At 48.6% G+C, this 16,611-nt stretch overlaps 1 protein-coding gene across 46 annotated transcripts in view; it reads left to right on the top strand.

The window, feature by feature from the left end:
- Nucleotides 1-16,611, top strand: part of CACNA1C (calcium voltage-gated channel subunit alpha1 C) — a 709,163-nt gene that overhangs the window by 76,528 nt on the left and 616,024 nt on the right. For 16 of the 46 annotated variants that reach the window (XM_074403354.1, XM_039461732.2, XM_039461733.2 and 13 more), the window contains exon 1: nucleotides 5,201-5,844. The exons of 29 other annotated variants lie outside the window; for them this stretch is intronic. In XM_074403354.1, coding sequence (XP_074259455.1) covers nucleotides 5,796-5,844 — 49 coding nt within the window. In that variant the 5' untranslated portion in view covers nucleotides 5,201-5,795. Of the gene's footprint in view, nucleotides 1-5,200; nucleotides 5,845-6,464; nucleotides 6,766-16,611 lie in introns of those variants that run through there. One more of the 46 variants, XM_074403366.1, reaches the window with a different exon arrangement.

Raw genomic sequence — 16,611 nt, forward strand, 5'->3', positions numbered from 1 at the left:
AGATTAGCCCTTACCCAGTTGTGGGAACTGGCGAAGAATCTACAGAGGGCTGCTACCTCTGCATCTGATGATGGGTCTGAAGTTGCTGCAGTGCCAAAAGGCAGGAGGAAAGCAGGACGTGATGTGGGAGAGAGTGAGGCCAAAGTGGAACCCACAAGGACAAATATAAAACCCTTGTTTGCTCTCACTGCTTCCGATCTTGACTATAAAACATAAAGCTGGGATGTACTACAGAGCTGGACACATACTTTGCCCAGGCCTCAGAGCAGCTGAAGGAGGAAGTCTAGTAGGAGCTGGAGGAGCCATGGGCACCACCAACAGGGTACACCAGCAGACTGGCGACAATGAGTGCATGCTGCTGCTTCATGTCCACCGTCCAGAGGCTCCACAGACACCTCTTGTGGACAACCTTACTGCAGAACCACATAAGGAAGACAATTCTGGGAAAGGGATTCCAGCTTAGTTAAGTTGACCTAATGTAAAGACACTGCACTGATGTTTCCATCTCTGGCCTTTGAGAAGGAATGGTTGTGCGTGGCTCTACATGGAGGTAAAGAAGGTAAGCTGTCAGAAGGCACATTTAAGCTGGGCTTTCTGACTCCCCTCTTCCTACTGTGGCTTGCTAATCACTTTTACCTTGTTTGAAATGCCCACGCTTATATACAGGGAATCAGATGGATTAGAAGCAGGATGAAACATTTTCCCGAAAGGTCACTGTTAAGATTTACCCATCATCTTGGTGCTCCTAGCTCTCTACCATCAACACAGAGTGGCCGACACTTCAACCAGGCAGCTTGGATTGCAATGAGGACATGCAATGCGTTTGGGTTAGAAACAGCGGACAGGTAATTTTTGCAGGTGGGTAGCAGCATTTAGTGTGGAGTGGCTGCTGCGGTGGGCAGAGGGAGATAATAGAAGGGACACCTTGCACCCTTGATGGGAGAGTTATTTTGAAGAGATTTATTAGTGGGGTCGTTGGGGGAGGGTTCTGTGTCAAGAAGTGTGTGTGCCTAGGGAAGAGGAAGAGCCTGCTTGGCAACCTGGCTTTCCAAGTCTTGGGTCAGATAGGGAAGAAGAAGAAACATTTACATGTAATCCCACCTCCCAAAGGAAGCTACTGTCAACATTTTTTTTCCACATACCACGGCTTGAGGATATTGTCAACATTTTGACGTGAACCCTATTTAGTCTTTTTCCTAGTTCAAATGTAAACATGATTTTAAAAGGAAAATGAAATCATATTGCCTGTAATATTTTTGTGACTTGTTTTTTTTTAGTGTAAATCATCCTTTTCCACGTTACTAATACTCTTCCGTAATATTGTTCACGTCTATGTAGGATTTCACTGTATAAATGTACTCTAGTTCATCTATATGGCACTTAAGAGCATAAATTCTGAAAACTTCTACGGTTCAAATCCCAGGTCTTTCCACATTAACTGGCTGTGAAAACATGGGCAAGTGAGTAAACCTTTCTGTGCTTTGGTTTCCTCACCTGTAAAATGAGGATAAAAGCAATTCCTTCACAGGGTTGTTGGAGAGCAAATGACTTTATATATGTGAGACACTTGGAATAATCTCTCAGTGTTATTATTTAACCAACATTTTTGTTGAATATTTAGTTCATTTCCAGGTTTTCACTCTTACAAATACACTATAATTAACAAATTCAGTGCACTCTTAATTGCTTTCAAAGAAAATATCTGTGGTCACATTTAAAAATCTTTTCCAGAGTGAATCATGCACTCAACACAAATCAAGTGTCCATATGTACAAGGCATTATGTTCTGCTCAAAGAATGAACACAGTTCTCTTCTTGAAGACACCTAAAATGTGGTAAGGAAGAGGAGAGAAAAGGCTCCTGCAAATATAAGCATAATTCTATGTACAAAGAGGGCACACATGAACACCTATGGGAGATTCTTTAGCTGGAGAATCAAATCATTCAATGACAGACTTCCTCCTCTGCTCCCACCACCTCCCAAATCTCCAAATCAGAATTCGCAATGGTCTCCCTTTGTCACGCTGAGAATTTGTTACCTCGAAAGAGCACACCCAGGGCTGTGTTCCAAAGTTAAAAGCTGGGTCATGGGCCTATACTGCAAGACCAAATATTTAGGAAATACCTTTTTCTGGAAAGGAAAGAACACATTTCACAGCTGAAAAGAGAAGTGAAAAATGAAACTAAAGAAGCATAAAGGTAATATTTACTTGCTGGATTTATACAGTGCCTACCTTGAGAAAAGCTAGGCTATAAATCCTGCACGTGACCCCCTAACACACATACACTCTGTTCCCAGTGACTTGGCTCTTTGTGAATTATCTGCAGCATATTTTGCAATCATTTCACACTGTTCATCTCTCTGAAGTCCTGCGCACACCAGCTCACCCACAGTTAACCCCTCAGAAGAAGGAATAAGATAATAGAGGAGCCTGAGTTTGGTGTCAGATACGCCTGGGCTAAGTCCAGCCTCCATAGTTTGTCAATTGGGTGACCCTGGATGTTATAATTTAAGCCTCGAAGTCTCCGGACATTATAATTTAAGTCTCGAAGTCTCAGTTTCCATATCTATAAAATGGGGATAATAATGACAATAACACAGAGCTTATTGGGTTGCAATGAGGATTAAATAAGATAATGCCTGTAAGATGCCTATCACAGTACCTGGCACAGAGCACTCAATAGTGTTAGCTATTATTATTATTTCTGCACTTGTGTGTAAAGGGGATGCAAAGCAATTTTACTATTCATTTAAACAAATTATCAGCTACAGCAGCCTCTGAAACACAGGCCTATAATGCATCCTAAAGTAAATGGGAAATATTTGAATTTGTGTCATTTCTAATTTTCTCTATTACATTGAAAATTGAGTACAAACACACCAGAATGTCAAAGAGGCCCGATTTCTCTTGTAACCAACAAAATTGAGATCGCCATTCACATCAGAATGAAAATGACTGTTAAAGTTTAATACCTCTCCCAGGAGCACTTGCATTTTAAACTGGGGCGAAAACCACTGGACAAAGGAAGGAAACAGGAGTGGTAAGGTTTCGGGTATCAACCAAGGGACAGAGGGAGGCATTTTGATAGGGGGAATTCCAACACTCCTGAAACCATCTCGGGTACTCATTCTTTCACTCAACACATATTATATACTTACTATCTGCCAGACATTGCTCTAGGCACTGGTGAACAAAATAGATGAGACACCTGCCTTCATGGGGTTATATTTTAGTGGGGGGATACAGACAATAATACGGTTAATGAATAAGTAAACCATGTAACATGTTAGGCAGGGATTCAATAAAAGAGTAAGGGGAGATTGGGAGTACTGTGGGGGGTCCGTCCGTCAGTACTGAATCAGGATGAGGTCCAGGTGAGCCTCATTGAGCACATGAGATTTGCAGAAAGACTTGAAGGAGGTGAGGGAGTTTGTGTTCCAGGCAGTGGGAACAGCTAGAGCAAAGAGCTTAAAATGTGCGTGTGTGCTGGGGGGTTATTCTTGGAATGTCTGGGGCCCAGCCAGGAGGCTACTGTATCCAGAGTGAGAGGGACAGCAGTAGGAGATGGTATAAGAGAAGTTGTACTTGGCCATTTCTGTAGCTTACCCCAAGGACCATGGCTTTTACTAAGTGAAATGGGTCACCTTGGAGGATTTTGAGCAGAGGAGTGCTGTGCTGTGATGTTTTAGGTTTACGCCGATCTGTTGAACTGAGTAATTGTATTGTTGTAATACCAAAGGAGGGGAGAGGGAAGGTAGACCAGGGGGGTCAGCCGCGGGAGAAGCCTGGGTGAAGGATGCTGGCTCAGTTCCTGGCAGTGCAGTCGAGGAACTGAGGAGTGGTCAGGTTCTGAATTCACCTGAAGCTAGTGCCAACAGGATGTCCTGATGGACTAGACATGGAATGATGAGATAAAGGAGTCGAGAGTGACTCCTGGATTTTGATCTGAGCAACTAGAAGTACAGGGTTGTCTCAACTGCGATGGAGAAGGCTGTGTGAGGAGCAGGCTTTGAAGAGATCAGGAATCCAGTGTTTGGATATATTAGGCTTGAGATATCTGTTAGATGGAGTCGGCTGTAGTCTGGAATTCAGGAGAGAGGTCTGGGCTGGAGACAGACATTTATATAGACAGCTGCAGAAAGCCACGGGAATGGGTTGGTCACCCAGGGAATGGGAATGTCTGTGGAAACAAGGAGGTCTCACGGCAGGCAGGTAGGGGTTTTCCCCAAGAGGGAGTTGTAGGCCCCCCGAAAGGGATCGCGAAGCCCCACTGGAGGGGAGCCCGGTCCCGCAGGGGGTGCCATGGAACTTGCCGTAGCTGCAGGGAGTGATGGAGGGAAGTGCTTGCTTCTCCGGGAAGGAAGGAGAGGTGCTGGATAGATTCCTGCTGGAGTTGCAGAAATAATTAAGAGAAGTAGGTAAGGATATCCTAGTAGAACACGTGCTCGGCTGCCTCCAAGGAATTAGCAAACCTGGGTCTGGGAATCTGTTCAGACATCTGGGCACCGCTGCCTCGCCTACCAGGCTCCGCCTCGCTGCCCCTCCCGCTTCCCCTCCCCTCCCCTATCTGTCACATCTACAGCCGCTCTGATTATAATTGATCAAACAGAATCACGGAATCACGGCTCATTTTGCCGTTTTGTTCAGTGGCCCGATCCGAAACGAGACTCTGGTAGTTGGGCAAATTGTATTCCTCCTCCTTGGAATTCCGCTCACAGAGGCCTTCCCGGCGTGGCCAGCCCAGCAGGGACGCGCCGCCGCAGCGGAGGAGAGGAGAACGCGGGCGGGGGGCTGCAGGCCGGCGCGGGGGGCGCGAGGGGGTGTGTCCGCGCCGCGGCCACCGCGGCCACCGCTGCGGGCGCCCCGGTTCCTCGCGCGCCCCGGACTCCCTGGGGGCTCCTCACGACGCCCCTCGCCCGCCGGCGGCCGGGGCCCGCTCCCCTTGACGTCATGCGGGCCGAGGGCTCGCTCGGGCGGCGCTGCCGCGGGCGCGGACAGGGGGCCCAACTTCGGGCTCCAGTCCGCCGCCGTGCGCCCAGCGCTGTGCGCCCGGCTGCCTGCGCGCCGCCGCCGCCACATCTGGAAGCGTTCAGCGCGTCTGCCTCCGGCGCGCCGGGCGGGCGGGCGGCGCGGGCAGGGGCGGGCGCGGGCGCGGCGGGGCTGGGCCGGGGGGAGTGAGCGCGGCGCTCTCGCGCGCCCGGTGTCTCCCTCTCGCTGCCTCTGCAGAAACAGCTCCTGCCAGAGCAGCGCTCGGCGCGGCGCGGCGGGCCCGGAGCGGCGGCGGCGGCTCTTCCTGCCTCCGCGCCCAGGAGTTGCCGGCTGCCTTTGACAGCAGAGAGCCGGGCAGGGGCCTCGGGAGGACTAGCCGGTAGTGGGCAGAGGCGCTTCGGCCCCTGCCGGCCCAGGCGGGCCCCGCGCGCCCCCCGCCCCTCCTTTCCGCCTCTTCTCGCCCTGCCTCTCCTCGCCCTGCCTCTCCCGATTTATTTTTTCAAATGGTGTAGCCGCCAGAGGTGCGGTGCTCAATTCTTGGAAGGGGCCCGGATGTACTGAGGATGCATTACAATTTCACTCGAGGAGGCAGTAGTGGAAAGGAGCAGTTTTTGGGGTTTGGTGCCATAATGGGAATCAGGTAATCGTCGGCAGGGAAGAAGAAACACTGCAGACCACGGCTTCCTCGAATCTTGCACGAAAGCCGCCGGCCTTGGAGGAGGGATTAATCCAGACCCGCTGGGGGGTGTTTTCACATTTCTTCCTCTTCGTGGCTGCTCCTCCTTTTAAAACCATTTTTGGTCCATGGTCAATGAGAATACGAGGATGTACATTCCAGAGGAAAACCACCAAGGTAAGCCTGAACCCCGCCGCCTCGCCGGGGCTCCCCGCCTTCTCCACCGGGTTCCTGCTTTCCCCGCGCTCCCCGCGGCCCCGGGGCCAGTCCCTGCGGAGTGGCCCGGGGACGCGTCCGCGAGGGGCGCCTCCGCCTCGCCAGAGCTCCCGGGAGCCCAGCGGGACCGGGGCCCGAACCGCCGCGCTAGACGGAGCGGAAAATTCCCGCCCCTCCCCCTCCGGGCCCCGGCTTCTCCAGAGCATGTGTTTCCTATGAAATTCCAGGCGAGGGGGGAAAAGTTCCCCAAGTGGCTGCCGCCGTCTCGCTTTCTCGCGTTCGACTAGAGAGCCCGACTGCTCGGCCAGCCATGCGAGGGGCCAGGGGACGCCGGCGCCGGGGAGCACAGCGGCCCCGGGTCCCTGGCCCGGCTCGGGGCGCGGCTGGGAGCGCGCGCGCGCGCACCCCGCGCCGGCGGAGCCCCGCGCCCCTGGCCGCCCCCGGGGCGCCCTAGCGCTGCTGGGCGTCCACTCTCGTCCAGGCGCTTCCCGGGCAGCGCTCTCCAGGTGGCGGGTGGGGGCGGCAGTGCAGATGTGAGCCCCAGCGCGCCCCTCTCGCTCCCCCTCCGTCGGTCCCCCTCTTCCTCTCTTCCTCCCTCCTCCGCGGCTCACCTACACCCACCCACCTCTCCACTGCCGTTGACCCCGAGCGCGCCCACGCCGCGTGTGTGCTCATTCGCACCCACATGTGGGCTAGCACCTGAGGATGGAAGCGGCGAGGAGCCGGGCGGTGTGTGGGCTTTGCTGTTTCGTGTTTGAAGGAGATCATGAAAGGGTGTGCCTGGCTCACGCGGCTCCATACTATTGCCCAGTGTTTTCCGAGCATCTCCATCCTTGGCCGCAAGTGTCACCAGCTCCCCCTGTGATGGTGAAAGGCAGTCAGGTAACTCCCCACTTCCTGGAAACTTTCTTCCTCACCGCTCTCCCCCCATATTAACAAGTTATTTTCTTTGACGTTGCTCAGCATTTAATGCTTTTTTTTGAGAGGTGGGGGGTATCTGGGAACCTCCAGGCATGACATCTTTTTCTTCTCGCCACTGCTCTCTGTCTCTTTGGGTGTAGTCTCTCCCTCTTCTCTCCCAGTTCCCAGAGCCTCCCTGTTTGCACCCTTCCTCTTCTCTTCCCCTGAAAGCCTGTCTGTCACTGCTGGTCTCTGTTCCTTCCCTGGGTTCTTCCAAGCGATCCTCTGAAGACCAGCCTGGTGGAAGGAGTTGTCTCCAAGTCTCTTTGTCCAGCCTTTTCCCTCTGTTTGCCCCCAGCTCCACCTTTTGTGGACAGGGCCTTCACTCTTCAGAGCCAGAAGCTGCCAGCCAGCCTGCCTGGTCTCCATCTATCCTGAGACTGATTTCCGGGCCAATCTTCTCTGCTTTCCAGCATGGGTGGCAGCATGGGGATTTTGGCCTTCTTTGAAAGAGAGAATCTTGTCAAGGGTCATGGGTTCTAGGGTGAGCCAGGGCTTTGGGGTCACAATGGCAACGTCCATGTTTGGATTTCTCTACTGGTGTCCCCATCCCTCACCTGATCCTCTCTCCCTTCTGTAGCTGATGGGGTAGTGGATGGATTAGGAGGGAGGGAGGGAGACACAAAAGAGAGTGGTATTTCTGAAGAGTGGGGATGGATGACTCCCCTCCAGGTTCTGAGACTGTGTGCTTTACTCACCTCCTCAGTCTAAGCAGCATTGAAGAGGAGAGCTCTGTAGTATTGCCCTAAATGCCACTGTTAATGGCAATGTACTGTGGTAATAATAATGATTAGTCATAGGATGTTAATCTTAAATAGTTTACAAGGTCTCCTTTTAGCGCGGGATAAACCCTTTCTGAGCCCATTTCCTTACTCTGGTTGATTTTTTTTTTTTGAGCCTTTGCTTCTGATAATGCACCCACCCCCCGCCCCACTGTGTGCTGGGAGCAGACATTAAAAGTAGGAGTGCCAACCCTAGAGAGGTTCTTGAGAAAGGTAGAGGGGAAGGGGGCAAGGGAGCCAGTGGCCGGGAGCTCTACCTTTCCAGCAACATGCCAAAAAATACTATGGCAACCTGAATTCCAGTTCTCTCCCTTGAAGCTGCAGTGATTATATAATTCACAGGAGCAGTTTTGCCTCCATTTCTAGATGCGGTTCCCAGGTGGAAGAGCACCTAGATCCCTGTCCCCCTCCATTCTCCCTCCTCTCTTCTTTAGTTGGTTGGCATTGCCCAGGTTTTTGGGAGAGGAGAGAGGAGGAGGGTGGTGGAGGCAGGAAGGGCAGACCTAGAAGAGCTTCAATATGGACAAGGAAGAGGTTGCTGTGGCTAATCACTAAAGGGGGGTGGGTGAGCCATTATAGGGGTTAGAATTTGAGGAGACAGAAGAGGAGTCTAGGATTGCCTCAGAACATCAGTAATGGTGATGAACCAAAGAGTTGAGAACCAAAAAAGTTGCCAGTGGCTGGAGCTGTGCATTCCTCTCTTCCCGACATGCCCCAAGACACGGAATGCACCAGTCCCTGTTCCCGCATCTTTTCTGTGGAGTGTGTGTGTGTGTGTGTGTGTGTGCGCGCGTGTGTGTGTTTTGAGGGTTGAACTGGGAACTGGAAGTCAGTGCCTCGGAACATCCTGGAAGTTCATGGGAGTACCAGCCTCTGACCCTGGATTTCAGGCAGGGGTGGCACTCTCAAGCCCTGCCTCACCTCTGGTGCCCTGTCTGCTTTGGTCCTGTGACAGCTTCCCACTTTTCTGGGCTGATTTTCCATTGCAGGCTCCAGCTAGCAAATGAGTATCTTAATAGTCAACCATTGAACAAATAAAACACCAGAATGTCCCTTATCTGCTAGAGACAAGGCAGAGGGGAGAAACATGTGTTCTCGGAGTGCAAGACACACTGTGCTTTTCTTTTAACTACTAAGCGATACAGCAGAATAAGAATCGCTGTAATAAGGTAATAATAATAATGATCACAGTTAACTTTCTTTACACATGGTCAGAGAATAATGTTGCTCGCACATCAGCTTGAGCAGGTTAAAGAAAGCCATGGCATTAGCTTTGCTTTTTCTCAATCCTGCATGGAGAAAACTGGAGAAAAGGGGCTTCTGGAGTTCAGCATATCATTCCCACCATTGCTCAGGCACTTTTCAGTGTGTTAGAATGTGACATAATAGAATATATTAAAAAGAGTCAATTTTCATTATTTCCGTAGAATACATGCTAACAGTACTTAAGTGTGTGTGTGTACACACACATGGAATAAGGAGAAGCTATTTTAAATAGATTACACAAGAGGCTAATGCCCTTCAGGGACCTGGCATGTTGAGAGAAGAGTATTGATAATGCAGTCGCCTAAGACTGTTTGAACATTTCTTCCTCATCGTAAAGGGAGACTTGTTCTGAACAGGGAGATGCTACAGGCACAGTACTTTGCAAATGAAATGATGAGCCATTAGCCCACCAGGACCATTCTCAGTCTTGGCGATGACAGGACTTTTCAATTTTTTCTTCCACTAAGACTGCTTGAGTTGGATTCTTCTGTAAGACATACCAAAGGGACGCAAGGAGCATACTGAATAGAGAGTTCAAGGCCCTGCTAATCTTTGGATCTCCGCTTCCTAGCACAGGGCCTTGATGCAAGGCTGAACAGATAGATAAATGCCTGTGTGAATGAATGAATGAATGCGACCTGGCCAGACCTGCAGTGGATGTGACTTCTGCCTCTTCCAGTAGGTGGCGCCACAGGGCTTAGGAGTCAGGAAAGGGGTTTGGGGGCCGGCGGATGATGAAAGGTGTAAGCGGAGTTTGGAGCTTATGACCTGTTGGGGTTGTGCTGCTTTCATCATCCCACACCTGCCCCAGCACAGGTAACCCAAAAGACCAGTGTGTCTCCATGCCACCGCATATACCAGAGGCCGTCGTGGCATCGCTGAGGGACCCAGGTCCCACAGTGACCTCTCCACCCTGTAGTGATGAAAACCCCTTTGGAGACCACCCTGTCCATCGCAGGCTCTTCCCACAGACCTCTGTTTACCTCCAGCACAGACAGCATCCCGCCGAGCCTTGGAGGGAGCCTTTTGGGTGATTCGCTGAACTTGGTATGACCGTATGTTAATTTTCTCCCTGATTTTTCACAGATGGCTTAGTAACCAGAGGGCTCAGTGGTGCCCAAGCCCAGTGGAGCATGGGGTGACCTGAAGCGTGGGATCTGGGAACGTGAACTTGTGCCGTCACAAAGCTTGTCAGCTCAAAGGCAGGAAGACATTTTCCTAACTTTAATAGGGAGAAGAACACAAAAATGACTGGGTGCACTTCACAGCTGATTTCCGTTTATGAGTCTGCCTGGGTCTCCTGCTGGGTAATGGCAGAAAAGCTCAGGAGACCCAGGTTAGGCAGTCACTGAGATTTGTTCTAATTTCCAGTGATGTTTTCCAGGGCCTGGCATTTGCTTTTCTGTTGCTTTCTTCACCCGGTTTTCTTAGTTGTGTGGCAAGTTCCATGAGGTCTGAGGAGCCCTTGGCACTGTGTTAAGAAGGGGTGAGTGGCTGGCAGCACTTTCTTCCTTTTACAGTAATCCCTCCCGCCTGATACAGCAGCTGTTTGTTCTGTAGGAGGTACAGGTCAGCCGGCGTCATCTCACCCCTTCCTTGCCGTGACCCTGAAATTAGTGCTCAGCATTCAAATTCAGCCAACAATCTTGTACTCCAGTGTGGACTGCGGAAAGCTGATAGACTGTTTGGGAAACACCTGGAGACTTAACAGTCTTAACTGACAAAGTATTCACACTGATTCAGTCTGTTTCTAGATTCCACCCTCACAGTTGCCTAGGTTAATGCTGGGCACTGTGGAGGAGAACGGAGATTGGTTAAAAAAAAGGCAGGAGGAATTGTTTTGCAGAATATCAGGTGCTAAATATTTAGCAACATAAGTGCTAAACATTCTGATAATGAAATAACACTCTGAGCGTGCCTGTCATTGTTAAAATAATTCAGTAAACACCTGTTTACGTGTACCTCAAGGTTAGATACCCCGTAAAACAAGTAAAAGTGACAGGATCCCTCGAGGAAAATGGAATGGAATGTTTTTCGGTGCCGTTTCCAAGCCGGGTGTGTAGACTTAACTGAACCCTCTGCAGAAAAAGCAAACCGGAAGGCTGAAACAATGAATGCCATCATTTGAACCTACACCTGGTGCTCCAGAGGAGCTCTTTTCTGTGTTTTAATTCCCAGATGGGGTGCTCATTTGCTCAAGACCAGGCTTTCCTGAGCCCCTGTAGACGTGTGCCTGGAGCATGTGGGCAGAGCTTCTCGGCTTCTATAGTTGAGGAACACCTGAGGCAGCTGTTTATCATGGCAAGAAGGGAAGTAGACCCATGCTCTACTGCCCCCTTTCCCCTGCCGAATTTAGGCGGGACCTGTGGGTCCCTGGAGAACCTCGCTTCGGTGCTAGGTGAGTGTACCGTGTGGGCAGGACCCCAGCTGGGAGATCGGGAGCCCAGGATGACCCCACAGAAAAGCAGAGCTCTGAGATGGCTGGAGCTTCCGAGAACTGAGGTGCAGAAGATGAGGGGAAGCCAGAGGAGACCCAACCCATTAGGGTGCCTGGGAGGCCTTGGGGAGCCGGGTCATTGGGGTAGTCAGCTGCTTTTTGTGGAGCTGAACTAAATTTAAGTGGGGATTGTAGGGACTGTAGGAGAGAAGTTTGGACCTGGAGCTCAGGAATCAGAGGTTGAAAATAGACCCTTCCTGCCGGGAAGCCGAGGGAACTAGAGGCAGTGTTCATCCGGCTTAAGCAGAGGGTGAGGGAAGCAGGGGTTAACTGGCAAGAAACCCAAGCTTCTCAGTCCCTCTCCTCCCCAAAGCACCACAAAACGGTTCTCTCCATAACACATTCACTTTAAAATGAGCTTCTTGTGCTCTATTCTGTGTGTATAGGGGGCAGGGGGCGAGGCTTTTGTTCTTTAAAGGGTTTGTCAAACAGAATTAATGTAATGTCTCTTTGGGAATCTACTTCCTAGGATCAGGACATTTTATGGGTAAAGGAACCTTAGAGAGACAAACCTCATTTCCAATTGAGAAAACGGAGGCCCCTAAAGGGTCACTGAGGCAGGGATGTAACGAAATACAAGGTCTTCAGTCTCTTTATCCTCCTGCCTTTGCACAGGAGGATAAAGGCACTTGGTGCTGGCTTCCTGAGAGAGCATTGTTAGTGCTTTTGGCTAAATTTTGCTTGGTAGATCTCTCAACCTCTCTATTCTTCCTCCTTCTGCCTCCACCTTTGTACTGCCTTAAAATAATTTCTGCGATGTTAGATTTAGGAACAGAGTTGGAAGGGTGGGGTGGGGGAAATCTATCACTGGGAAGGTTTAAAAATAATTTCTTAGACTACAAGAAGTTCATACATGTCCACAAGAAACTCCTGCAAAATTCAGATCACGATTTTGTCTGCAAACAGATCTGCCTCTAAGCCTTTTTTATTTGCTCACTTCCTCTCGGCCCCAATCTAGGCTTGTTTCAGCCCCTTTGGGAGAGTGGGATGGGGATGGGAAGCCAGGCTGTGCTGTGGGACTTCCCTGGTGAGCTGTTAGGATTCTTCACGGGCCAGCTGGCATTACCAGTAGCCAGAGTATGGACACGCAGATCAGCTCCAGGGTAAGAGACCATCATGAGATGGGCTGCCACAGACTCCACCTGAGCTGGGCGAACAAGGGCGTCTTTCTGCTCCCATGTCAGGCTTGGTCTCCTGGGACCCCTGGCCTACTCCCGGGAGACATTCCCAGAAGACATTCCTGGCAGTGGTGGTAGGTAGATTGAGCCCATGGAAGAGAATCACTAGGACCTGCCTCTGACATTCCCGTCTTCCTTGGAGTGTTCATTGGCTGACTTGTTTGATACTCTTTCAAGTCATCTCTGAGAAACTGGAAGGGCTCTGAGGCTGACTTGGTCTGTCTTGGAGACAGAGGCATGTGCCAGGCTCATGCTTAGAGATGTGGCCTTTGAGTTCCCTGGAGGAAGCCACCATTTCAGAACATAGTGTTGTGTTGTGATAATTTCATGAAATATTCAAGCTGCCAATTTGCCAACAGGGGTTTCTTTTAATACACTCGGCTACACTTGGTGTTGCCCGCTTGAACCTAGCTAAAAGGAAAATAAAATAATCTTGTCTCCTCTCCTTTAGAGAACCAAGCCAAAATCTAGACAGTAAATGAATGTTCTTCTCCATATTGCCTGTGGGCAGAAATGTTGACTTGATTACTCAATTAAGCTCTATTTACTTTATAACCATTGTGTCATGTTCAGTCATTTATATTACTTTTTTTCTTCCAAAATAATCTATGTTGGGCTAAAACCTTTCAAAGACATTAGCAAAAGTAACAAAGTAAATAGCTAAAGAGTAAATAAAGCTGTAGGCTAGAGAAATGACTTGGGTCTTGGGTTACATTCTTTGACTTGATCTCTGTCTCTCAGAGTTCAGAAGGAAATCAAGTTTAAAATCTGTAAAATGGAGATAATAATCCTTAGCCAATTCACTTCGTAGGGCAGCTGTGAGGATCCAAATGGGAGAATGAGCGTATATCACTTTTCAAACATCAGCTATTCTTATTCCCCCCATCAGAGAGCAGAACACCAGAGTTTGGAAAAGCAACGCGGTGAAGTAACATTCACAGCATTTCAAAGTAACATTTCAAACAACTTTGGAGATATTATTGGAGGGCTGACATTATTCAGTATTTTAAAGGTGAAAATGTAAAACACAGAGAAATGAGAGTCGGAGGTGGTCTGCCTGATACCAGGATAATCCATGGGGAAGTGAGCCGCTGGACGAGGTGGGCCTGGTGTTTTGCCCTCCAGAGAGTCTAGGACCCTGTCTCCAGTAGGCTCCCAGGACACTGGAGCCATGTGCACTGCTGCTGTTTCCAAGCTGAGGGTGAGGACCTGGGGATGCAGGGTTCCCGATGCCCGGCAGCCGTCCATCTGCCATGCTGCCGTCCCCTGACTGTCATCACACGTGGCTGCCTGCCTTTGACCTCAAGTCCAAAGCCATGCTGGCTGGAAGTCCTTTGATGGCCTGAATATCTGAAAATAGGGCCACTGAGGGCAGGAAGGACACCACCTGGGAAAACCAGTGTCTCCTCACTTTTGAACATGAATTACCCAGACCTAAACACAACTTCCCAGTACAGAAGGACAGGATGGAAAAGAAAACTTTGCTTCAAAAGTAAACTTTGGGCTTGGAAAATAAACTTAACTTATTTTTCATAGCAGAAGTGCTGCAGGTTTGGCGGTAGAGGGGACAGTTCTGTACAGCTCCTTGAGACACTGATCAAAATAGGAAAGGGCTTTCACATTATAGTTTAAGTGACAGGAATAGCCTTTAGTTTCCCAAATCAAAAATAATCCTGTCATCAAAATGTATGCTGGGAAACTTTTGCATTTCTTTGCACCTTGCTCTACCCCCAGCTCTGGTCCTGTGATCTGCGGAGCCATATATGTTTTAATTTTTATCTAAAGAAAAAAGCTGTATTGAAGTGTAACATCTACCTTTTTATAATTTTAAAATGGAGCAAGAGAAACCATTTATTGAATGCCTAGCATACGTTAGGCAATGCTCCCGGTGCTTCATGTGCTTAATATGTTTTATCCTTATAGCAGTCCTACCACGTGGCATTTAATTATGTTTTTTAGATAAGAAAACTGAGAACCAAACATCTTAAGCAATGTAGCCACAGCCACCCAGACAGTGTTGAGGCTGGGAATTAAATTCAGGTCTGTCGGACTTTCAAAACATGTGTTCTTCCTGCTATCTCTCTCCATGGGGACGAATAGAAAGAGGAACCCACCACCCATCTATCTTGGGAAAACGACCTTGTCCTCACCTTCTGGAACCTGGCTTCAGTTTGCTTTACGGAAGCTCAGAGCTGGAATCCTTGTTCTTACTTGACGGCCGCATGTAGTCTTGGTACCACGCCTCGTCTCCTAGCTTCTTCTTATGCCCAGGGTTTCTCACGGGGCCCTCCCTGCTTCTTCAGATCCTTTCACAGAGCTTCACAGACCACCTAGGTCTGTACGCTTTGTCTCTCAGGGGACCCCTTTGTGGCATGGCCTTGCTTCACGACCCATTCTTGAAATATTTTCTCAGTCACTCCTTCCTGGAAAATAGATACCTCCATTCTTGAATGAGATTCCCATGATTCCCAGGGACCATTCCTGGAAGCTGAGCTCTCCAGACTTCATGGGTTATTTATTTATTTTGAAATAGTAGCTTGGTTGAGACACAATTCAAGTACCGTAAAATTTACTCTTTTGATGTGTACGATTCAGTGGTCTACCTAGTTCCCCAATATTTTCGTCCCCCCAAAAAATACCCGTTACCTGTTGATAGTCACTTTTCATTCTCCTTTTTCTCCAGTCCTTGGCAATTGTGAATTTACTTTTGTCTCTGTGGATTTTCATTCGTTATTGATAGCAGTAATTTTTTTTTTTTTTTTTTTTTTTTTGAGTCGGAGTTTTGCTCTATTGCCAGGCTGGAGTGCAATGGCGTGATCTTGGCTCACTGCAACTTCTGACTCCCTGGCTCAAGTGATTCTCCTGCCATAGCCTCCCAAGTAGCTGGGATTATGGGCGCCTACCACCACGCCCAGCTAATTTTTGTATCTTTAGTAGAGACGGGGTTTCACCATGTTGGCCAGGATGATCTTGATATTCTAAACTTGCGATCCACCCGTCCTGGCCTCCCAAAGTGCTGGGATTATAGACATGAGCCACCGCTCATGGTCAATAGCAATAATAATTCTACAGTTGGAATTTTCTGTGTAGTCTGACTGTTGGCAACATATCTCACAAATTTCAAACCTAGATAGGTCATGACAATCTACATGATAAATGATGGAGTTAAAAGGAAGCGTGTGAAATGAGTTAGGGAGTTGGATGTCATTTAGAAGTGGGATTGAGCATTTTCTTTCAATTACACAAAAAAGCGGTTTCAGCATTTTTTTTTTTTTTTTAGAGACGGGGTTTCACCAAGTTGACCAGGATGCTCTCGATCTCTTGACCTCATGATCCACCCACCTCGGCCTCCCAAAGTGCTGGGATTACAGGCTTGAGCCACCGCGCCTGGCTCAACAGATATTTATTGAGTATTTATTATATGCCAGGCTCTCTTCAAACTCTGGTGAGAGTATTTTCTTTTTTATTTTTATTTTATTTTTATTTTTATTTTTTATAAGAAAAAGAATAAAGAAGAGGAAGAAAGAGAAAGAGGAAGAGGGAGAGAGGATGGGGGTATTGCTTTATTGCCTGGGCTAGAATGCAATCTAAATATGGGTATGCCTATAATTGTCCTTAATAATGGAGATATAAAAGAAAATGAGGGAAACGAATAACAAACAAGGAGCCAACCAACATTTCGTTTAAACTTCTAAGTTGATATGATGTGGTACTGATCTACGTATTCCTGTATTGGGTGCGTATATATTTAGGATCTTTAGCTCTTCTTGTTGTTGCATTGATCCTTTTATCATTATATAATGTCCTTCTTTGCTTCTTTTGATCTTTGTTGCTTAATTGTAACTTCTGCTTTTTATTTATTTATTTTAGCTCTCTGTATGGTTGGTAAATCCTTCTCCATCCCTTGTTTTGAGTCTTTGTGTATCCTTGAATGTGAGATGGGTCTGGATGCAGCATACTGATGGGTTTTAGTTTTTTATTCAAATTGCCTGTCTGTCTTTGGACTGGGGGATTTAGTCAATTTAAATTTAGAATTAATAATAAT

Source organism: Saimiri boliviensis, chromosome 7, assembly GCF_048565385.1.
Source record: "Saimiri boliviensis isolate mSaiBol1 chromosome 7, mSaiBol1.pri, whole genome shotgun sequence".
In the NCBI taxonomy this organism is placed as follows: Eukaryota; Metazoa; Chordata; class Mammalia; order Primates; family Cebidae; genus Saimiri; species Saimiri boliviensis.